Genomic DNA, 22,568 nt, shown 5'->3' with positions numbered 1-22,568 from the left:
CAACTGCCGCTGGGGGTGCCCAACCGTGGCCGCGAATCCGGGCTCTGGGGCCGGGTCCGCGGAGCGCGCGGGCGGGCGGGGGGCCGGGTCAACCCCCGGGGGGCGCCCCGTCCGCGCACCGCCCGCCGTCTCGAGACCGTCTCGGGACGCTCGGAAACCGCCGGCCTTCCGACAGCCGCAGCCCCAGGCCCCGGTGCACGCGCGAGGCGTGGGGCACGGGTGGGGTACGAGCACCCGCGCGGGACGCGGGGCCTTTAAGACGGTGGGCGGAGCGAGCGCTGCCGGCGGTCATTAGCATACATTAGCATTCCCCGCCCCACCGACAGGAGGCGGCGCGCGGGGCTCGGGCGGGCCGGGGAGCGGCGCGCAGCAGCGCGGGGCGCACGGGCGTGGGGGCGCGGGGGCGCAGAGCGGCGGAGCGGGGCGCAGCGGCGTGGGGAGCCCGACGCAGGGGCGCGGGAAGCCGGGCGGAGCGGGGCGCGGGAACGCGGAGACCTGCAGTGCCGCGCCGACGGCCCCGCGAGCGGGATGGGGCGCAGCGGCGCCCCCGCTCCCGGACCGCCGGCCCCCTGGCCCCGGCTCCCGCAGCTGCCGTTGCTGCTGCTCGCGCTGGCGGCCCGCGGGAGCTGGGGCGCGCCCGCACCCCGCGCGGAGGACCTCAGCCTGGGAGTGGTGAGTGCGCGGCCGGCATACGGGGTCCCGCGGGCGGAGAGGACGCCGTCCCACCGCCCGGCGCCTGCGGGAGCTCGGGCAGCCTTGGACCCATTTCCTAGGCGGAAAGCTGAGGCCGGGGCGCAGGCTGAGCGGCTGACGTGCGCGCACCCGGGCCTGGGAGAGGCGCCGCGTGCCTTCCCGGCTCCTTGCGCTCCGCGCTCCCCGCGCGCGGCAGCCGCAGGGGGCAGCGGAGGTTGGGGCTGCCTGGACGGAGCCCTTGTCCGCGGCTTGGAGCGGCCCCGAAGGGGGACCCCGGGCGAGTGGGACAGCCGTTGCAGCCGCCGGGGGCAGTGCGCCCCGCGTGCGTTCCCAGTGGGAGGGGCGGGGGGGGAGGGGCGCGCCCCACCACCCAGGAAAGGTTGGGGCTGCGGAGTGTGGGCGCCCGGAAAGCCGGTGGCTCTCGAGTTTGCTCCGTGTAGGGTGTTGGGGAGCAAGAGAGCCGGCCCCCTGCCCCCCGCTGGGCGTGAATCTTGGCCCTATTCCCTGGCCCCTTCCGCCGCCAGGGCGGCCAGCCTTGCTCTGCCTCCCGCTTGGCGCTGCCTGAGCTGGACGGGGGCCCCCTTCCATTCCCAGGCTCTGATGCAGCCCCACCGCCGTCCCCAGCGCCCCCTCCCGTAACACCAGCTGTCCCCCTGTTTTGGGAGCCGTCCCGGGAGCGGCGGCAGTGGCCTCGTCCCGCGCCCCTCCCCCATTCAGACTCCCCTGGACCTGGAGGGTTGGGATCAGACTTTATGGGTCGCCACCCCCAGGTTCGAGAGGCCAGGCGAGGGCGCGAGGGGCCTTTGGATTGGAACGATCTTCTGGGGCTTCCGCCCCTGCCGCTGCCCTCTCTCCCCGAGACGCGGGGATGCGGGCCGGGGGCCGCGGCCTCCCCACCCCCGCACACGGCCCCCGGCCGGCAGCGGTGCTGGCCGGACCCCTCCCCAGCGCCGTTGGCACTTGGAGGCTGCAGGCGGAGTTCAGGCAGACGGAGGTACTCGGATGGGGGCAGTTGGGCGGCATCCGCAGCTCCACAGACTTGGCAGGACTCGGCCACAGGTTCTGGCTGAGAAGCAGGCTGGGACCACCCCCGCCCAGCTGGCCCAGCCCTCGAAGCCATCTGGGAGGGCGCAGCCACGTCCCCGCTGACGGCATCCCGACGCCTGAGGGGCCCCACACTGGGCTTCCTCCCAGCCGAACTGCCCCTGAAATTGGGGTGCCTCAGTTCACCCCCTCGGGGCTCCTTTGGAGCTGGGGGCTTCCTGGACCCGCTCCTGGGGCACATGATCTGGGGGGCAGCGGGTCTCGGGGTCCACTCTCCCGCTCAGAGAGGCCCAGCTCCCGAGGCTAAGGAGGATCCTAAGGTGCAGTCAGGGGATGCTAGTCCCGGCCCAGTTCGTTTGTCAGACCTGGCCCAGTTCTCAAGTTTTTCTCTGCCTGCCCAGAGACAGCAGGCTGGGCACACTCCTCCCAGCGAGGGCCAGGGCACTGCCTCTTCTCCCTCCCCGGCTCCCCAGAGCCTCCTGGCGCGTGGCGGGCAGTCATGGGCCCAACTCTGTGGGATGCACTGGGGGGTGGGGGGGATGTGGCTCCTCAGCCTGGAGCCCCAGAGACAGCAGGGCCCTGGCATCTGGCCCCGTGGGGGAGTAGCGAAGGGTTCTGCCCCTGACCCTAGAGGCCCCCACCCAGGGAAGGCCAGGAGGTCCCTCCTGGTGTGGCCAAGCCTTCCTGACTCCTGCCCACGTTTGTGGGCGGAGGGCGGTCTCTGGTGGCCTTCTGGGGAATGACACCTCAGAGCCCCAGACCCAGAGGTGCAGGAAGTCTTGGAGACAGGATTTATGGGGAGGAGGGGGTTCCTTCCCACCCCGTCTGTAGACTGCCACCCGCCTCTGGGGCCCACTGACTCTGCATATTCAGATCTGGGGCTGCCAGGGAGGAGAAGGGCCCCTTTGTCAGTGTGACCCAGCTTCTGCCAGAGTTGAGCCCAGCGGGTCTGGAGCTCTGGCTGGTCCCCAGAGAGGCTGGCCCGGCCCAGCCCACCCCCAGCTTTAGTGAGAGGACAAAGCGCTGGATTGAGTCCTGCTGTGCCCAACTGCCGGTGGGCTTTCAGGCCGCGTGGAGCAGGACAAGAGAGTGCGCTGTGCCCTCCTGGGGCTGTCGGCCTCTCGGCCCTGAGCTTTTCATCATTTTATTTCTGGGTAGGTAATAACCGTAGCGAGCTATTCAGGCCATAGGGAAGGGCCTGCGGGAGAAATCCCATCTTCCCTGCCCTCCCCTCGCTTCCTGAGAATCCCTCTGGAGGTCGTCTGGGCACTCCAAAGGACATGGGGACCTGGGCCCCTTATCTCTGGGGACGAGGCCTGCTGCCTGCTGTGCGGTGCCCTGCTGTTTTCCCTTGGAAGTCCTGTCCTGGAGAGCGGTCCATACTGGAGCGTCTGGGTCTGCCTGGTGCTTGGTGCCCGCCCCAGCTCGCTTCTTTGCACGGACGTCACATCCTCCAGCCAGCCCTGGGCACGGACGAGCGGGCTGTTGCTAATATTTTGCTAAGCCAGCAGCAGGGCCAGGAGCACCTGGGACCCAGGCCCGGGAGCAGGGGGGCCTGGTGGCGGGCGTGAATGGGATGCGGTGCGTGTTAGCAGACCTGCCAGCTCGGCCCCTCGAGTTTCTGCTCGGGTTTCTGCTTCCAGCAACAAAGTGCTCGTGGCCCCGAACCACGCGGCATCTTGGCGGATCGTGTGATCTTTGACACCCAGAGAGGTGACTGGTGTGTGGCTGAGGATGGCCGGGAATGAGCAAGGCCCTCCAAAGACCCAGGAGGCCCCGCGGGGATGGGCAGGACGAGGCCGGATGGTGGCAAGGGTGGGTGCGAGCCAGGACCTCACTCGGAGCAAGCGTGAGCCCCGCGTCCCCCTCCTGGGCCAGGGGCAGGTCGCAGCAAGGGTGACAGTCACCCTCAGCCAGTGGCCTCTGGGTCCCTGCTCCTCGGTGCCAGCACACAGGGGAGCCTGTGGGCCCTGCGTGCCCTCGGGCCTGAGGTCACAGACCTGGCTTGGGGTCAGGACTGTCCCTTGCACCTCGAAGCTGCAGACACCCAGGCCAGGGCCAGACTGCATGCCCTCTGCTAGGACAGAGAGAGCGGGAATGGTGAACCTGGGCGTGCGTGCTTTTGTCCTGAGCCTTGGAGAGGGAAGGCTGCTGGGGTCGCCTCCCTGCACCTCTGTGGGAGGTTGAATTTAAATGTGAAGGACCTAAGACACCCCCCCAACCCTCCTGAGGCCCCCACCTTGAGGCATGCTGTCAGCGCTCAGTCCTTGTGCCGGAGCACCCACTGCCTTTGGGGCTGCAGGCCGGTCTGAAAGAAGTCTCTGTGGGGCTTTTGTCCTGCGAGCCAGTGTGGTGTGGGCAGGGCTGTGCTGGATGCCTGTGGTCTGAGCCCTGGGAGTGTGGCCCGGCTGGCCTGGGGGCTTAGGATGCGCTTGCTCTCACGGGGGCCCTTGACACAGATGGGGGTCCAGACCCAGCCTGCGGGCCCCAGGCTCCCGTTTGTAAAACAGGGCTGCTGGGACGTTCAGGTGAGGCCTCTGAAGTGTCTGGCAGGGAGTAAGCTGCCTGCGTGTTCCCAGGGGGAGGGAGGAATGGAGAGAAGGCTGTACAGGATTTGGGGTTTGGCAGGGGAGCTGACGCAGTGCCTTCCAAGGGTGTGTGCTTTTTGCCTGTCGGTGGTGATCTGTTTCTAGTGAGATGCTCTGGGTGTAGGGTCTGTGCTTGGCTCACGGAGGGTGATGCATCTGCCCCACATAAGCTGAGAGCCTGTCGGGTCTCCCGAGCATTGTCCATCTCTCGGGAGGGACAGGGCAGAAGCCCAGCTTCCCCACTCTCACAGACTCGGGTCCCACTCCTTACAGGCGGCTGGCTTCTGAATGCCTTCCTCCTGTACTCCGTGGAACTCCTTTCTCTATAGAACTTGCCAGGCTGCTTCCCGCCCCAGGGCCTTTGCATCTGCCATGCCCACCTCCATGAACTTTCGTAGGGCTTGTCACCTGACCAGCTCCTCATCTTTCCGGTCTCAACCTACTGTCACCCCCCCCCCAAGGACATCTTCCCTGGCCACCATTTAATTAGTCCCTGCACCCTGTCACTCACGTCTCCTCATAGCACAGAGGTTACAGGAATAGGCTCTGAAGCCAGACACCCCAGGCTCCCCAGCCCTGCCCCATGCTGGCTACGTGACTGTGGGTACATGTCCTAATCTCTCTAGGCCTCTGTGTCCCCATCTGTAAAATGGGGATAATCGTGCCCTCCTCATAGGATTAATTTAGCAGGTGCTCACTTGGTGTCTACCGTGTGCCAAGCATGGATTGAACACCACAGACCGTGCACCCTGGCCTCACGTAGCTCTGCCCTGAGGGTGCCGAGAGCATTAAGTGGGTTAGCGAACGGAAGAGTACTCGGTAACTGTTGGCTGTTGGGTCACTTCTGGTAACGACAGTCATGCATGACCCAGTCACGGTCTGGTGTCACTTGCTGTGTTCACTTGCTCATTGCTGTTCTTCCCCAGGACGCTGTCCGCACCGGGAGCCCTGCGTGCAGGGCAGGCTCTCCCAGGCCCCTGCTGCCCCAGGGTGCCCGGTACAGCGAGCGCTCAGCCTGGGAGTGTCAGGTGGATGGACAGGGAACAGCAGGCTGTCCAGGGGGGATCTAGGAGCGTTACCCCCCTCCCCGGGGAAGACACTGGGGCCAACACTGGGGCTTGGGGTCCCCGGCAGCCGCCCGCTGTCAGCTCCCAGAGGAAGACGAGCACGGGGGTCCTGCTCTGAGGACACCCCAGCTCATTTCCCTTCGGGGTCTTCAGCGGCCCCCGTGGCAGAGCAAGCTGGACAGGGACTGCCACCACACCACGGCCCCGCCACTGACTCCGGTCACACGTCTGGGGGCCTCAGTCTCCTGGGCGGTGAGTGGAGGTGGTGGTCACCCTGCCCTCTGAGTGAAGGCACACAGGGCGAGCAGTGAGCCGGCACCGCGTGGGTACGGCCGGGCTCTGCTCTCCTCACTGTGAGTGTTCGGGTCCTCAGGACCGCTCTGAAGCCACTGCCTGCCAGCTCCACGTCTCCCGAGCCACATCGCCGTGGCTGGGGGGTGACCGTCTGCACACGGCCCCACGGCAGCCTCTGAGCCTGGGTTCCCTCATCTGTGCAGCGGGGCTAATGCTAAAGACACCTGTTCTCCATGCCGCCCCCCACGAGGCTGGGGTTCCAGCTGGAGGTGGGTCGTGCAGGGGAAGGGCCCACGGGTCAGCCATCCATGGCCACGGTCCCTGGCAGAACTGCAGACACCCAGGCCAGGGCCAGTCCCAGGCACACGGTGGCCCCGCCAGCTCCGGGCGATTGTGTGTCTCCTGGTCACCACTTGCCACCTGTCCGTGGGGACGGCAGCGGCCACGTGGTGGGACAGCCTAGATAGAGGACTTCATGAGACCCTGCACACAGTAAGCACTTCTTGTTTGCCAGCTTGGAGAAGCACAGAACAGTGAGCCCCGTGCCATCCCTCCATTGGGCTGGGGTTGCAGTTTCCCGGTGCCCACCTGCTGGGGCCCCCCCACCTCCTGGAGCTGCCGTGGGGCCGGGGCCGCGCTTCCCTGTGGCTCTGAAGAGTAGGGAGGGGAGTTAGACCTGTGGGCGGTGTAACAAACTGTTGAGCACACGGGGTAAGACCTGAGGCCTCGTGGGCGAGCCGGGAAAGGCCCGCCGGATGCGCTGCCCTGGGTCCCGCCAGCGCCTGGCACCGGGCCCCGTGTCCCGGCCTCCGCTTCCCCCTCTGCGGTAATGGCCCAGCTCAGGGGTCGCTGGAAGGAGGCAGAGCTCATCTCCTCGGCTGCGGGGCATCCTCCTCGGCGGGGCGGCGGCTGCGGGGTTGGGCCGCCCCTGCTTCTCCCCTCCCCTCCCCTCCCCTCCCCGCGGCCTTCTGGAAGGTTCACCTCCGCCGCTGCAGCCTGGTTGCCCTGGAGACGCGGTCGCCATGACGACGGCGCAGGGGGGGCGGGATGGGCGCGCAGGGAGGGGCCGGCCTGGGTGTGCGCCCGGGGGGGGGGGGGGGGGGCGGGGACCCCCGGGGGCGGGCTTCCTGCGGCGGGCGCCCCGAGTGCGAGGCGGGGCACGTCTGGCCCGGGTTGGCGCCCCCGCCGCTCGCACCCACTGGTGTCCTCGGCAGCTTCAGAATGTCGTGCTGCCCGGGAAAAAGAGGAAGCCGGGCCATTTGGGAATTTGCCGGTGTCCTCCGAGATGGAGATGAGCTGGCAAGTGGGGAGAGCGCTGTCTTCTTAGCCGCCCCCTCCCTCTGCCGGCGGCCACTGTGCCTTCCCCGCGGGGATGGGGCCTTCGGGTTCCAGGCACTTGTTCCTCCACCGAAGACAGGCCTGGGCGGGGCCCCACGGCTTGTGGGCCCAGTGCCACCCCGAGGCCACCCGAGAGCCCCCACACCCGCCAGGGCTTGTCCTGTAGTCAGACCCCCCTTAGGGTTTTCCCCTGGCCAGCTGGTGGGGTGCTCCCACCCCCACCCACCCCCCCCGGGCTGTCCAGGAACGGACCCAGAAGCACCCCCAGGACTGCAGGGGCCCTGGGGAGGAGAAGCGGGGGCTTGAGAGGGGACTGCTTTGTGATGCTAATGTCATTGGGAGGAGTCCACATTGGGGGTAGGTGGGAAGTGTGATTGAGGACACAGACCCCTGCACCCCCAGCCCTTGCCTGCGGGTGGGGACCCCCTGGCCAACCCCGCAGATTCAGCCCTATCTCAGGCAGGGTCTGGGCAGGTGGGAGTGGCCACTGACCTTGGGGGCTGCAGTGCGGGTCCCAGGGCCGTGCCTGCACTCAGCTGCCCCTCCCTTCTGCAGGCTAACCCCGGCCGCCACTCAGACCCGAGGCTAAAGCCTGCTCTGCAGTGTGGCAAACATTGCAAAACCGCCAGGAGTGCCCTTGGCTTCTCCAAAGCCCAGAACGCGAGGGTCTCCAGGCCGGGCTTCCCTGGGGACCCCGGGGTTTGGGGGGCCAGGGCTCCTCCGTGAACCCCACAGAGCCCTGTGAGGGGTGGAGCGCGGGGCTGCTCAGTGCAGAGACCCAGCTGTTACCTCAGCCTGCAGGCCAGACTGCCAGGGGCGGGGGTCCTTCTGAAGCAGCCTGGGTGGGGGGATGCACCCGCTTGGATGGACCCTTCCCTGGTGAGGGGGGGGTGGCTCCCACGCCTCGCATCCTGTTTGTCAGGAGACTCCTGAGGGCATCCTGGAGGAGGCAGCCTCATGCTGCTGAGCAATAGGGCTTTGAAGTGTGTGTGTGTGTGTGTGTGTGTGTGTGTGTTGACATTCAGAGAGCAAACTGCAACATCAAAACTTTGTAAAACTTTTCCCCAAAACGTGTGTAGCCTCAAATGCACGTGTTTTGTGCTTGAGCATCTCCAGGGCCTAGCCGGGTACTCGCCGGGACAGGTCCCCTCGGTGCCTGAGATAGACACACTTTAACGTGTCCCCAGTGATGTGAAGGGAGGTCCTCGCTAAGGAAGAGGGGTGCCAGGGACAGCAAGGATCTTAACTCTGAAGAGGGCACAGTCCGGGGTGGGGAAGTGGGCCTGTCCCAGCCGATGCCCGCCTCATCCGAGCACAGGGCGTCACTCCTCAGGCCCCTCCAATCAGGAGTGTCCACTTGGAATGGTCTCCCGATGGCTGTCCATCGAGGACCAAGTTACTTCCACTGCCTCCGAGGGTCCTAGGTCCTCACACTCTCTCGGGGGGTCTTCTGTCAGGACTGGTGGTTCTGGGCCAGTAAGGGTTTGAGGGGTGGGGGTTGAAGGAACAGAGAAACCCCAGGAAAGACTCCATGTTTCCTGGAAAGAGAGGAATCTAGCTGGTTCTCTGCAGGTGTATGCAAATTGTATGCAAATCATGGAGGTGGCTCCTCCTGGTCAGTTGAAGCTCCTGAGAATTCCGGGAGGGTGGACTCTCTTCCACTGAGCACCTGCTGGGCCCCCTGTGGGGGCAGAGTCTCTGGGCAGGGGTCCTACTGGCAGGGGCCGCAAACTCAGAAGCTTCCGGAGAGTTTCTTCAGTGTCCACCAGAAAACAAATAGGCCTGCAGGTTGCTGCCTATGTTGGAGCCAGGCCTGGGAGGGGAGGGTCTCAGGGAATTCCTGCAACCTTGCCCCCCACCCACCTGCGGGGCCTCCCCCACTGGAGAGCCCACCGCTGTCCACACGGCCCAAGGCTTTCGTGTCACACCGGCCAGGACGTGGGCGTGACACCATTTGGTAGTTGAAGCTGAGAGTCCCCCCAAAGAATGACGTCAGCGCCTCCCTCTCTCCTCGGGCCCCCCACGGGGGTAAAGATGCTGGGACTTGGGAAGGGGGCTCTGTGCCCATGGGGAAGGGTCACCTGCCATTCCGGCTTCCTGTTTGGCTCGGGACCCCAGTGCCAGGGCATTTTCGGCAGACCTGTCCCCTGACAACACCACGTACACTTTGTATACCGAGCGTCTGCGTCAGGCACTGAGCGTTTCCGTGTTGTAACTCACGATGTCCTCACACCCACAGGCAAGGAGACCACCCAGAGGGCTTGAGGGACTTGTCCCAGGTGCCCGGCAAGGAGGTGGCCCAGTGGGATTTGCCCCCAGGCAGCCTGGCTTCAGAGTCCCGGCAGCTCGTGAGCGGATTCCTAAAACCGGAGTCTGAGACTCCTGCCCTCTCAGTGTGGGTTTCAGACCTTGGGTCCTAGGTTGCTGCTTCCCAAGGTGGCTCCGGGCCTGAATTTGGCACTTGCCACGTGTAATAACCTTTTTATATCTTCACCTTCTCAAGTGTGCCCTGGGCGTGTCCTGGCGCAGGAGAAGGGCGCTGCTTAAGCTCACCCCTTCTGAGGGGCATCAAGTTTATTAAGACGGTGCTCCAGAATCTGTCTATAAAGAGGGGGCCCGAGGTGCCCTGTGGGCTAATGGGGGCTGGGGCCGGTGGTGATCAGGGCAGAAGAGGCCTGCCCCTCACCTCAAGGGCAGGCAGCTCTTCTTGTGGGGCTGAGCCCGCCTCCTCCTCGCCTCACTCTGCTCTCTGCTCTCAGGAGTGGCTGAGCAAGTTCGGCTACCTGCTCCCTGCAGACCCCACAACAGGGCAGCTGCAGATACGGGAGGAGTTGACGAAGGCCATTGTGGCCATGCAACGGTTCGGAGGGCTGGAGGCCACCGGCATCCTGGGTCAGTCCTCCAGCGGTGGCAGGAGATGGGGTTTCCCCTAACTGCATCCCACCCCGCCCGCCACCCTTTGGGGCCCTTCGCCCTCTCCAGCCTGCCCGTGGGGGGTGGGCTTAGGGCTGGGCCCACTCTCCCTGGGGACATGGGATCCCGTCAGCACGCTCACCACCCCCAGATGCGGGCATGTTGTGGGGGGACTATGCACCAGCTGCGCCCAGACCCATCTGCACCCCGCCCAGCAGGGTCTCACGCACTTGCGCCATGGGGGCCAAGGGGGCCCGCTGTCGGGGTGGGATCTGCCCACCCATGGTCCCAGTTGATTCTTGTCCCCGGAAGTGGCAGATCTGTGCGGCCCAAACTTGCAGCTTTCCCCGGGAAGCCAGAAATCTGGGGTGTTTGTGGGAGCACCCCGGGTTTTACATATTGGCAACAAATCCCAGGCTTGGAGAGACCCTCCCGTGGGCTGATGGAGCGCATCTGTGCCCAGGCCCCGGAAGAGGGGTACACATCCGTGTCCCAGCAGAGCTGGTCAGGCGTGTGTGCTGCCGAAGTCAGTAAACGCTTCGCATGACCCCTGCCTGGCTGCGGAGCCGTGAGGCCTGGCACGCTGGAGCCCTGGGGCAGGGACTGGGGAATAGGGCCTGAGACTGCTGCCAGCCCCAGGGGACCTAACCCCCGGCCACCCCTGCAGACGAGGCCACCCTGGCGCTGATGAAGACCCCTCGGTGTTCCCTCCCTGACCTCCCAGCTGCGGCCCCGGCACAAAGGAGACGCCAGGCTCCAGCTCCCACCACGTGGAACAGGAGGAGCTTGTCCTGGAGGTGGGTGGGCTGCACCTGCCTGCCTCTCTGGGTCTCAGTGCCTGGGGGCTGCCCAAACAAGCGCCCCCGAGCCGAGCTTCGCGGGACCGGGACTGTGTCCTCAGTTCCCGAGGTCCAGGGCTCGCAGGGCTGGCTCCTTCTGAGGCTCCGTGGGGCAGGCGGGTGGGGGGAGTCCGTCCCCCACCTCCCTGCTCCGGGTGCTGCTGGCCACCTCCGACCCACTACCACAGTCCCCGCGTCTGCCGCCCTCGCGTGGCCCTCTCCCCGTCCCCGTGTCCCCTGCTGTGTCCTCTGAGGACACCTCACCCCATCCGGGAGGCCTCATCTCAAATCCTAACTACATCCGCAAAATCCCGTTTCCCAAGAAGGCCTGGATGGGCAACCCTGGGGAGGGATGTGCCCGGGAGCCCCCCGGGTGGGGGCTGGGGTGGGGGCAGGGCCTGCGCCTGGTGGGTAGACCCCGGGCTCTGACCCCACCACCTAGGGTCCGCACATTCCCGCGGGACTCGCCCCTGGGCCGCGACACGGTGCGTGCGCTCATGCACTATGCCCTCAAAGTCTGGAGCGACATCACGCCCCTCAACTTCCACGAGGTGGCGGGCAGCACTGCGGACATCCAGATCGACTTCTCCACGGCTGACCACGACGACGCCTACCCCTTCGACGGCCCCGGCGGCACGGTGGCCCATGCCTTCTTCCCCGGCGATCACCACACCGCGGGGGACGCCCACTTCGATGACGACGAGTCCTGGGCCTTCCGCTCGTCAGGTGCGTCGGGCTGAGGCTGAGTCCCAGGGACCCCCTGGCTTCTAGGGGCCGGTTCAGGCCTGCGGGGTGAAGAGCCCCCGTGGCCCCGAGCTCTGTGCATCTGTCCCGCCCGTGGAGCCCAGCCTCACCCCGCCGTCTCCGGCAGGGGCGCCTGCCCCGTGGATCTTGGGCTCACGGGCCTGGGATGCGGGCTCACACGGCTCAAGGTGTCTCCCCTCAACATGCTGAGCCGGGTTCGTCCTCACCCTGGTCCCAGCTTCCAAGAGGCAGCGGAAGCTTGCAAGGCCTCTGCAGGCCTTCACACCTTCGCCCCCTTGCTCGCTGAGCCCCACTGGTCTGGGAAGGCACAGGCCCCCAGGCTGCAGGGGGGCCGAGGGGCGCAGGGCACAGATGGGGGCCACTGTGGGTTCAGTCCATGCTCCAGCCCCGGGAGTGGAGCCCGTCCCAGCCTGAGGAACCAGCAGCGACCCCGCAGAGCCTCTGGGCCCTTTGCCATGGTGGGACTCTGGCCCGAGAAGCCCTTGTAGACCCCAGGAGGGCCTCGGCAGGAACTGGGTCGGTACCCCTCACATCACACCCCCTCCCCACGGGTGCCCCCGCCCCTGTGCACGAGCTTGCTCCATCCTGTGGCCGGTCCGGAAGTCCCTCCCCTGATCCACTGCTCGCTGTGGTTCCCAGATGCCCACGATATGGACCTGTTTGCGGTGGCTGTCCACGAGTTTGGCCACGCCATCGGGCTGAGCCACGTGGCGGCCACGAGCTCCATCATGCAGCCCTACTACCAGGGCCCGGTCGGCGACCCTCTGCATTACAGGCTCCCCTATGAGGACAGGGTGCGGATCTGGCAGCTGTACGGTGAGTCCTCCCCTCAGAGTCAGCCACAGGCTCCCCAGGGATGGGGACAGAAAGGCAGGGGACCCCCAGGGCACAGAACCCCCCGGGAGGAGGGTTTTTCTGTCTTGTTCGTCTTCGTGAGCTCAGCATGAAGACCCTGCGTGGCACGCCTTAGCTGCTCCCTCATGCGTGTGGGATGAGTAAACGGGGTCTGTCGCCAGGGTCCCTGGATGTGGGGCCTGCAGCCCTTGTAAGAGCTCGCCCCAGAGCCTCCGAGCCCCGGGCAAGATCCCAGGCCGGCGCCCACAGAGCTTCAGGCGGTGACCGCGGGCATGGCTGGTGCCCCTGGCCCTGTGCAAACCACGTGTGTGCCTGGCGGCACCTGGTCTTTACACTTATGACCGAGGGCCGGCCGCCCCCACTTAGAGGTGAGAGAACTGAGGCAGGATGGCCCGTGGTGGCCAACAGAGCCAGGACTGGACCCAGAGCCCTGCTCAGGGACCTGCTCTGCTGGGGACACATCAGGAACCAGCGCAGAAGGAGGCCCCATCCCGCATCGGGCATGGGCCTGGGCCAGAGGCAGTGGTCCCAGCCCCACGTGTGGCTCCGGTCTCCTGCCCCAACCCCAGTCTGCTCCGCACGGCGGCCAGACCCTGCCTCCCCTTCCTAAGCATGGCAGCCCCTCCCTTGCTCCCGCTCCCCTCGCCCACCGACCTCTGATGCCTCTGGGCTTTTCCTGCTAGAGTAAAATGTACCAGATTAACCACTCGGAGCATCCAGGTCAGTGGCATTTACCCCGTTCACAGTGTTGCCCATCTGCCACTTCACCTAGTTCCAGAACATTCCTCACCACCCCCTCCCCCCCCACCGAGCAGCCACTTACCTCTTTTCTGTTCGTCTCCACGGTGTGGGCTGCTCACGCCAACAGAATTGCACCCGAGTGGCCTTTTGTGTCCGGCTTCTCTCACTGAGCGCCCTGTTCCCGAGGCCACCCACGGCCCACCCACCGTGGCCAGCGATCTTACCTGTCCACTCGTGTTGGTGGACACCTGGGGCGTCTCCATGTTTTGGCTGCTGGGCACATTCACAGACGAGTTTTGGTTGGAAGCCCTGTGTTTTGTTCTTTGGGGTCTGCACCCACGGCGGTCTGGGGGGCAACTTCGTTTAAGCCCTGGAGGTCAAGGAGGGGTCGTGGGGACCCCCGTGTCTCCTCCTCCCACAGTGATGCTCTAGCAGCTGTGCCCGTGTGGGGACCTGCCACCCAGTGGCCGCAGTTCCGTACTGGGGGGTCCCCTGGAGGGGGTGGGGTCTGCAGGGAGGCGGGCCTACTTGTTCAGTGCAGCCTCCTGTCTCCGCAGGCGTGCGGGAGTCCGTGTCCCCCACGGCACAGCCACACACCCCGGAGCCCGAGGAGCCTCCGCGCCTGCCAGAGCCCCCCGACAATCGGTCCAGCACCCCGTAAGCGTGGGCCCCTGGTCTGCACACCATGGCCGGTGCCACCCCCAACAGAGGCTCAGAGCCTCCCGGCTCTTCTGAGAGAAGCACAGCTGTGGGGCCACGTCCCTTTCCTGAAGCCCCCCAGACGCGGAGGGGCACTTGCTCACCCCGGCCCGGGCTGCAGGGGTGGTGGCCCCTCACCCCTTGTCCCAGACATGTGCCCCACGATGCTCCCTGACGCTCTGCTCACGCCTCGCTCTGTCTCGGCCACTCTGGACTGCGGAAAAGGGACGCGGGCTCTGGATTTTTGTTTATTAATTGAAGTATAGTTGACACACAAGGGACTCCTGTTAATGCCCTTTTCTCTCCTGACGCACACCGTTGTCGTGCATCTGCGAGCCCGCGGGCAACGATGTGGGGTCTCCTTCCGGGTTTTGTGAAGCCCAGCTCCTCACAGTGGCTCAGGAAAGGGGGTCCAGCCCGCCCGGGTCTGTGCCCCAGCCGCGGCACCCCCCCTCCCCTGCCCACGCCCCTTCTCTCTCGCCCAGCCCACCCCGGCCCTCCCCTCCCCCGGCCCCCCTGGCCCCCCCAGCCCCCGTCTCTCTGCCCCCCAGGCCCACCCAGCCCCCCGTCTCTCGGCCCCCCGGCCCCCCCAGCCCCCCATCTCTCTGCCCCCCCGGCCCCACCCAGCCCCCCGGTTTCTCTGCCCCCCCAGCCCCCTGTCTCTCTGCCCCCACCAGCCCCCCCAGCCCCCCGGTCTCTCTGCCCCCCCGGCACCCCCAGCCCCCCGGTCTCTCTGCCCCCCCGGCCCCCCAGCCCCCCGTCTCTCTGTCCCACCAGCCCCCTGTCTCTCTGCCCCCGGCCCCCCAGCCCCCCAGTCTCTCTGGCCCCCCAGCCCCCCGTCTCTCTGCCCCCCCAGCCCCCCAGCCCCCCGGTCTCTCTGCCCCCCCGGCCCCCCAGCCCCCGTCTCTCTGCCCCCCCAGCCCCTGTCTCTCTGCCCCCACCAGCCCCCCCAGCCCCCCAGTCTCTCTGCCCCCCCCGGCCCCCCCCAGCCCCCCGTCTCTCTGTCCCCCGGCCCCCCAGCCCCCCGTCTCTCTGCCCCCCCAGCCCCCTGTCTCTCTGCCCCCACCAGCCCCCCAGCCCCCCAGTCTCTCTGCCCCCCCGGCCCCCCAGCCCCCCGTCTCTCTGCCCCCCCAGCCCCCTGTCTCTCTGCCCCCACCAGCCCCCCCAGCCCCCCAGTCTCTCTGCCCCCCCGGCCCCCCAACCCCCCGGTCTCTCTGCCCCCCCGGCCCCCCAGCCCCCCGTCTCTCTGGCCCCCCAGCCCCCGGTCTCTCTGCCCCCACCAGCCCCCCCAGCCCCCCAGTCTCTCTGCCCCCCCGGCCCCCCAACCCCCCGGTCTCTCTGCCCCCCCGGCCCCCCGTCTCTCTGGCCCCCCAGCCCCCGGTCTCTCTGCCCCCACCAGCCCCCCCAGCCCCCCGGTCTCTCTGCCCCCCCGGCCCCCCAACCCCCCGGTCTCTCTGCCCCCCCAGCCCCCCCAGCCCCGTCTCTCTGCCCCCAGGCCCAGGAAGGACGAGCCTCACCGTTGCAGAACCGACTTCGACGCCGTGGCCCAGATCCGCGGCGAGGCCTTTTTCTTCAAAGGTAACCCGGTCCCGGTCCCGCGGCCAGCGAGCGGCCATCGGCGGGAAGGGTGGCCCGCTCCGGCGGCCGGCCAGACCGGCACCCCACGGCCGCACGCCCTCTCTGGCCCCCCAGGCAGGTACTTCTGGCGGCTGACGAGGGACAGGCACCTGGTGTCGCTGCAGCCCGCGCAGACACACCGGTTCTGGCGGGGCCTGCCGCCGCACCTGGACAGCGTGGACGCCGTGTACGAGCGCGCCGGCGACCACAAGATCGTCTTCTTCAAAGGTGGGCGGGCCCCCCGGCGCAGCCCCCCGCGCTGCCTGCAGGGCCGCCGGGGCCTCGGCCGTGCCCCCGGGCCCGCGGTTTGCTCCGAGCCCGGGCGGGGCCAGCCCGCTCGCTGCGCCCGCGGCCGGTGTGTGTTTACTGAGCACCTCCTGTGTCCTCACGCCGTGGCCGCCGTGACAGGCACCCGGTGGGCAGCACGGGCGGAGACCCCGGCCCTCGTCCCCTCGAGGGCCGGCACTGGCCGCTGCGCGAGGCGAGGGCCTCGGTGACGGAGCAGCCGAGGGGCAGCGCTCCGGGCAGAGGGAGCGGCCAGCGGGAAGGCACAGGGCACGAGCCGTCCTGCCGAGCGCCCAGAGCCCCGAGGAGGGCGTGAGGCTGGGGTGGGGGCTCGGGAGCTGCACACCCCGGGAGGGAGCGCAGTGGGAGCCCCGGCCGGCTCCCACGTCTCCCGCATCTCCGTCGTCTGGGGGATGACGGATGACCGGCCCACCCTCCACACCCCGTTCCCTGGGCCGGGCCACGGCCGGACGCCGGGCCGCGGCACGAGCCCCGCAGGTCTGTGGGCGCCATCCCACTTCCCCAGAGTGGAGCCACCCTCCTGCCCTGACCCAGGCTTTCCAGTCCAGCCTCGTGCGGGCTCCACCCAGGGACGCCTGGAACCACAGGCATGGGGGTGGGACCCGCAGGGCACGGTCTTCTCGATTGGGGTTATTTCTCAACATCTGAATGTCAGGAGACCCCCATGGCACCGGCATCGGGCTCTCAGACGGTGTGGCCGCCTGGGGCCTGTGTTGAGTGCAGGTCAGCCACCCCGCCTCGTGCCCCCCGCTCCGGGGAAAGCCTGGCAGCCCTTGCCGTGTCCACGTCCATCACGTGGGGAGAGGAACAGCGGAGGCCCCTAGCCCCGGCCCTGCCTGCGTACCCGCCGGGCTCCGGCCCTCTGTGTCTCGCTGTGCATGTGTCCTCTCTGACGAGGACAGCAGTCAGCGGATGTCGGGCCCACTCGACTCCAGCACGACTTCACTCTTAACTAATTTCCCCTGCAAAGACCCCATTTCTACGTGAGTCTGATGCTGAGGTCCAAGTGGGTGTGAATTTGGGGGAGCGTTGTTCAACCCGCCACAGCAGCTCTTTGAGCCAAAACAGGGGGGACCCTATTTCTTTGAGGAGATAACGAATATTGTGCACGTTTCTCGTGCTCCTCCCCGTCCCCTGCCAGCGCCTGGTTGGGGTTGGACACCTGTCAGCTGTGGGCTGCCGGGGTGACCAGTCAATCACCACTGGCTCCAGTGGGTCCTGTCCCCACCCTGGGGCGAGTCAGGAGCCGGGCACAGGGGGGCTCCCTGTAGGTGGTACCTGTTATCTCAGCCCAAAAAAAGCAAAGCTAGAAGAATGGCGCACGTTCTAGCAGATACTTTCTTACGACTGTAATGCCGTTTGTACTTGATGTTCAGATGTTCACCCAGGGAGGGATGTTCGCCTCGCCGGACGGAGCACTGCCTTTCAAAGGGGGTGCGTGCGCGAGTGAGCCGCTGTGTGCACCTGCCCTCGCCTTCCTCCGCGCACACAGCAGCCTACTGCGCACCCTGGCCGTCCCCTCGTCTCTGGGCGCTCGAGAGGCTCGGAGGCGGTTGCACGTCTCTGCATAAAGAGCCTCCTCGTTCCTCAAACCTTTATTCTGAAAAGTCACTTCTGACTTCCGGGAACGTTGCAGAAACAGTACGTGAATGCCCGCGTGCCCGTCATCCAGCTTCGCTCCTTGTTCACATTTTGCCGTATTTGCAACGTGGACGGTTGGCTCTATGCCTGTGCTCCCCTGAACCCGTGAGGAGTCCGCTGTGCGCACGTGGGCCATCGTACCCGCCCGGGCCAGCACCCCCTCCCGTCGTGCGTGGAAGAGGCTCCGCTCTCCTGCCCTCCTCCCCTCTGCTGGAGGGGGGCCGCTCTGCGGGGGCGTGGGTCTGCTTCGTGCGCCCCCCCCAACTCAGGCATTCCGGTCGTCTGCTGTCTCTGGCTAAGGATTTTAAAAATTATGTTTACTTTTAATTGTGGTAAAAAAGAAAAAACACGTAAAAACTGGCCACCTTAGCCACGTCTACGTGCGCGGTTCGGGGGCGCGAAGCACCTTCCCACGGTGTGCAGCCACCGCCACCGTCTGCCTCCAGAAGGCTTCCGTCTTCCCTGAAACACCGGCCCCCCAGCCCCCCGCGCCCACCATCCACTTCCCGTCTGGATTGGGCGGGGCGCCTTGTAGACGTGGACCCTTGCCGTGCTTGTCCTTCTGTGATGGTCCACTTCCCCCAGCATCGTGTCCTCAGCGCTCATCCGTGCTGTGGCAGGTGTCCCGGCGTCCGTCCTTTTTAAGGCTGAGTAGTCTGTTGTGTGGATGGCCCACCTGGTGCGTATCCACCGCCCACCAGTGGACGCCCGGGGCGCTGCCCCCTTGGCTACGGTGGATGATGCTGCTGTGAACACGGTATGCAGGTACCCCCTTGAGACCCTGCCTTCGACTGTTCTGTGTATCTCCCCGGAAGTGGGATTATTGGAGCCTCTGAGAACCGTCCACACCGTTTCCCCCGTGGCCACCCCGTGTTACGTTCCCTCCAGCAGGGCACCGCTTCTCCGCATCCTCCCCAACACTCGGGCTTTTCAGGTTTTTTGATCGAGGCCATTCTAATGGCTGTGAGATGGTATCTCATGGGGGTTTTGATTTGCGTTTCCCTGATTAGTGACCTTGAGCATCTATTCGTGTTGCCTATTGGCCATTTCAGTATCTCCCTTGGAGAAATGCCTATTCCAATTCTTTGGCAAAAGACTTAAATGTTTTCCTCCTCTTACTTCCCCTCCTCCGTCCTCCCCTCCGCCCTCCTGCTCCCCGTATATGACCGGGCTGCTCATCACCATGCCAGAGGGAGAACTTAACTGGCAGAACAACGGAGTGATGTTTCCAGAGCACAGTCAAGGAGATAGCGCCCAAAATATCTTAAACCTTTTTTTTCAATTTTACATATGGATTTGAAGTTCTTGATGATTTCTAAACGTGTTCCTTCTGTATAAACCCTGAGAGAGGTGCACCCACACGTCAGGGCCTGTCTCTGCCCGTGAAGACGCTGCCGCCCGCCCGGTCGCAGCAGTGGGTGAGGCCGGACAGAGCACCGCGGCCTGCCGGGGGCCGGGCACTCCGTTCCCTGTCCGTCAGAACCCGGGCTCTCAGGCCGCCGGCAGGTGGGCCGACCCCCGGGCCGGGTACAGAGTGGGTGCTCAGTAAATACGCGCCAGGCCCCGGGGCGTGGTGGGGGTGATGGCGCGGGGAGGAGGGGCCAGAGCCTCCGCCCCACGGGGTGGGCTGAACTCTGGCCCACAGCGCTCTCTCTCACCCCCAGGAGACAGATACTGGGTATTTAAGGACAATAACGTAGAGGAAGGATACCCGCGGCCCGTCTCGGACTTCGGCCTCCCGCCGGGCGGCGTCGACGCTGCCTTCTCCTGGGCCCACAATGACAAGACTTATTTCTTTAAGGACCAGCTATACTGGCGCTTTGATGAGCACACACGGCGCATGGACCCTGGCCACCCCGCCCGGAGCCCCCCGTGGAGGGGCATCCCCAGCATGCTCGACGACGCCATGCGCTGGTCCGACGGTGAGCCCCACGCAGCCTCCATCTCCCCGCCTGTGGGATGGGGGTCGTGGCAGGCTCGTTGGGAGGACCCAGGAGCTGACGCATGCACCTGTGCCCCTCGCTGCCACCAGCCCGCCGGGGGCGCCACTCTGTGCAGCCTCCTGCTGCCTCACGTGCCCCAGGGCCTTTGCACCTGCCCTGCATCCCACGGACGCTGCCCAGACGCCTGCTTCAGGCCCACATGGTGCAGCCCCGCCTGGCCAAGGGGAGAGCACAACTCCCTCTCCACAGGACAGCTGACGGGGCCAGATGTTTCGGTTCCTTTCTGTTTTCAAAGCTACGTCCCCAACACCTAGAGCGGCCCGGCACATAGTAGGCCCTCAATAAGCACACCGTGAGAGAGAAACCGAGAGGGCCTCTCATCCATCCCCCTGCCTCCTGGCGGCTCCCCCAAGCTTTCCCGGGCCTGGGAGGCCCTGGGTGCCCACAGTCGGCCGCCGGGGCTGAGACAGACTGACCGTGCAGAGGCTGCTGTCCCACTTGCCCTGGCCCACGCTCTGCCCCCTCGTCCCCCTGCCGTCTGGCCTCACCCCTGCCTGCCGCAGTGCTGCACCTCACGCTCTCCTCTCCCCCAGGTGCTGCTTACTTCTTCCGCGGCAAGGAGTACTGGAAGGTGCTGGACAGCGAGCTGGAGGCCGCGCCCGGGTACCCACAGTCCACGGCGCGGGACTGGCTGGTCTGCAGAGACCCGCAGGCAGACCCGGAGGGTTCGGGCAGAGAGGCCGGGGCCCATGCCCGGCCAGGGCAGCATGGCCAGAGCCGCGCGGAGGACGCCTTCGAGGTCTGCTCCTGCACCTCCCCCGCCTCCCCTCCCCCGGGGGCCTCGGGCCCGCTGCTGGTGGCCTCAGTCTTGCTGACCCCCAGCGCCCTGTGGACAGCGGCCCGGGCCCTGGCGCTCTGACGGCCGCCGCCCGCGAGAGGGCAGGGGGGTCACAGCTGGGCCTCACAGGGCCAGGGCGGGCGCCCCCACCCCTCCGGTGCCCGGACCAAGAGCTCCTGCCACGCCACACGTGGCCTCGGGGCCCCCGCCGGGCGGAGAAGGACGCACTGCCGCCTGCTGGCGCCCCGCGGGCTGTGAGGAGGCCAGCAGGGGGCGCTGCCGCTCAGCCACCCGCCCGTCCTTTCCTGCCCCCACCGCCCGGGGGCCGACTGTCCAGCCGGGCTGGGGGGCTGGGGACCGGAGCCGTCCTTCCGGCCTGCGCACAGCTATCGCCAGAACTCTAGCGATGAGCCCGGGAGGCAGGGCTGGGAGGGCGCGGGGTGGCCCCTCTGCCCCCAGCCTCGCCAGCCCCCGGGACAGCCCCCCGGCCGGCGGCACCACCATCCCCGTCTCGCGCCCAGACTGCTGCCCCTGGTGCTTCCGCCCACCCCCGGGGGGCTCTTGTCCGCCCACCCCCGGGGGCCTGCGGTTGCCTGTCACAGGGCAGCCGCTAACCCGCAGATGAGTCCCCCTCCTGACGCATTTCAGACAAACACGACCTCTCCCTGCTTCCTGCTGGCTCAGCCTCGGCTCCCTGACGCCCTGCGGGCAGGCGGGGGCCACGGGTGAATGTCCTCGGGGGCCTGGAGGGGCCGTGCAGACCTGGCCCCAGACCCTCCTGCGCTTGGGAGGGGCGGGGGCTTCCAGGAAGAGGCTGGTGCCCCCCCGGGGTCCCCCGACCCCTTCCTGTCTGGCACCGGCTGACCCTGCCCGTGCCCCCGTCCTTCCACCCGTTTCCCAGGCAGGGGATGAGGCCCTAGCACGTTTGCCCAGTGCTCGCTGATGGCGCCCCTCCCTGCGTGCACACTCCCTGCCCGGAGTGTACGTGCGGAACGCACCAGTGCCCCTTCTCGGTGAGGCACCTGGGACCCCAGCTGCCAAAACCAGGCAGCCACCCAACAGGAAGCGCAGGGAGGCGGCTGGGAGGCCGGTCGAGGGACCGCCCTCCCACCCGGAGACACAGTGGGAGCCGCACCCCCAGTCAGGAGACGCGGCCTGTGCGGAAGCCGGGGTGGGTGGCCTACCCCCGGCTGCTGCGCCTTCCTCACCCAAGCCCACGCCCCCCTCTGCCCCCGTGGCAGGCCCGCCCCGTCCCCAGAGAGGGGTGGTGACCCCTGATTGCAGAGGTGCTCACAGGCCTGAAGGCGGTGCACAGAGGGCCTGCCGGGCCATGTTAGAGCAAGGGTCCCCAAGAGCCCCGGCATCCCCCCAACCCCCGGAGAATGCAGATTCTCGGCCCTGCCCCCGCGACCAGAGCACGGTGGGCGGGGCCGGCCGAGTGCGTCAACCCCAACCTCTGTATGTGCCGCGCTCTCTCCTGGGGCTCCAGAGAGCTGCCCCGAGCAGGATGGCCAAACCTGAGGGAGGAGTTGGTCATGCAATCAGATGGAAGAGGCAGGCCAGGGAAGGAGCAGCATGTGTGACTGTCAGGGCCGGGGGACCCGGGAGGCAGGCCCAGCCCATGGGGTCCCCCCTGCAAAACAAGGGTCATCCAGTCCCCACCACCCCTTCTCCACCCCTGGCTCTCAGAGGAGAGCATGGGTGCTGCAGCCCCAAGCTCCCCCCCACCCGACATGCAGACCGCAGAGGCGGGTGCGGAGCCCACCCTGGACGCAGATGCGTGGCAGCCCCCTCCGTCCGTCTGCCCTGTGACCTGCGGAGCTGGGAGGGGTCTCTGCCTGTCAGACGGACAAGAGAGGTCCTTCTGGGGAGCAGGCTGCCCAGCGTGGTCCCACTTTGTTCTCCAGCTTTGGGGGAGCCCCCCCAGGCCCTTGTGCAGGTGGGAAATAGCCCAGAGAGGGTCCCCAACCCCCAGGGTGCACAGCCCAGGGCTCTCAATGTGGGCAGTGGTCTTAGTGCTGGGTCAAAGCCAGATGCTCTTCCTTAAAACTTTCCCGCCGTTGCGTGCCACGTGAAGAAGTAAATAGCGGCAGTGTCCCAGAACGATGCTACCCACACGGTCCTTCAATTTAGCTGAGTCACCGTTTAGACACCCGGACATGCTGTGTTGAATTCGGGATTTTCGGGCGGTCTCCGTTTTTACCCCGGGCTGTGCTGGCTCTGCTGGGGGAAGCTGTGCCCCTGGGGGCCAGCAGCCCTGGGACAGTCCCAGAGACCCCTCCGAGAAAGGCCGGAGGACTGGCACCACGGTGGCGAGGACGCGGACCCCGCTCGCAGCACGCGCCGGGCCCAGGTGCTGACTGGCCTCCGCGTGCCCACCTTGTGAG

General features: G+C 67.0%; 1 protein-coding gene across 1 annotated transcript; it reads left to right on the top strand.

Annotated features, from left to right (window-relative positions):
* The first annotated feature begins 404 nt into the window (after positions 1-404).
* MMP17 (matrix metallopeptidase 17) lies at positions 405-20,262 on the top strand. The gene is made up of 10 exons (XM_045886487.3): positions 405-672; positions 9,784-9,916; positions 10,605-10,734; positions 11,219-11,502; positions 12,181-12,357; positions 13,695-13,794; positions 15,332-15,414; positions 15,529-15,681; positions 19,065-19,322; positions 19,937-20,262. Exons 1-10 carry the CDS (start codon positions 529-531, stop codon positions 20,260-20,262), a joined length of 1,788 nt encoding a protein of 595 aa, XP_045742443.3. The 5' UTR covers positions 405-528.
* Positions 20,263-22,568: the final 2,306 nt, after the last annotated feature.

Source organism: Mirounga angustirostris, unplaced genomic scaffold (genome assembly GCF_029215605.1).
Source record: "Mirounga angustirostris isolate CCGP_5_RB_7025 unplaced genomic scaffold, mMirAng1.0.hap1 SCAF_14, whole genome shotgun sequence".
NCBI lineage: Eukaryota > Metazoa > Chordata > Mammalia > Carnivora > Phocidae > Mirounga > Mirounga angustirostris.
This window is presented reverse-complemented; position numbering and strand designations above follow the sequence as displayed.

Bases quoted from the DNA above. Each gene is read 5' to 3' on its own strand.
- MMP17 (XM_045886487.3), top strand. From the start codon at position 529: ATGGGGCGCAGCGGCGCCCCCGCTCCCGGACCGCCGGCCCCCTGGCCC. The intron at 673-9,783 runs GTGAGTGCGCGG...CTCTGCTCTCAG, and splicing joins AGGACCTCAGCCTGGGAGTG to GAGTGGCTGAGCAAGTTCGG. The intron at 12,358-13,694 runs GTGAGTCCTCCC...CTGTCTCCGCAG, and splicing joins GCGGATCTGGCAGCTGTACG to GCGTGCGGGAGTCCGTGTCC.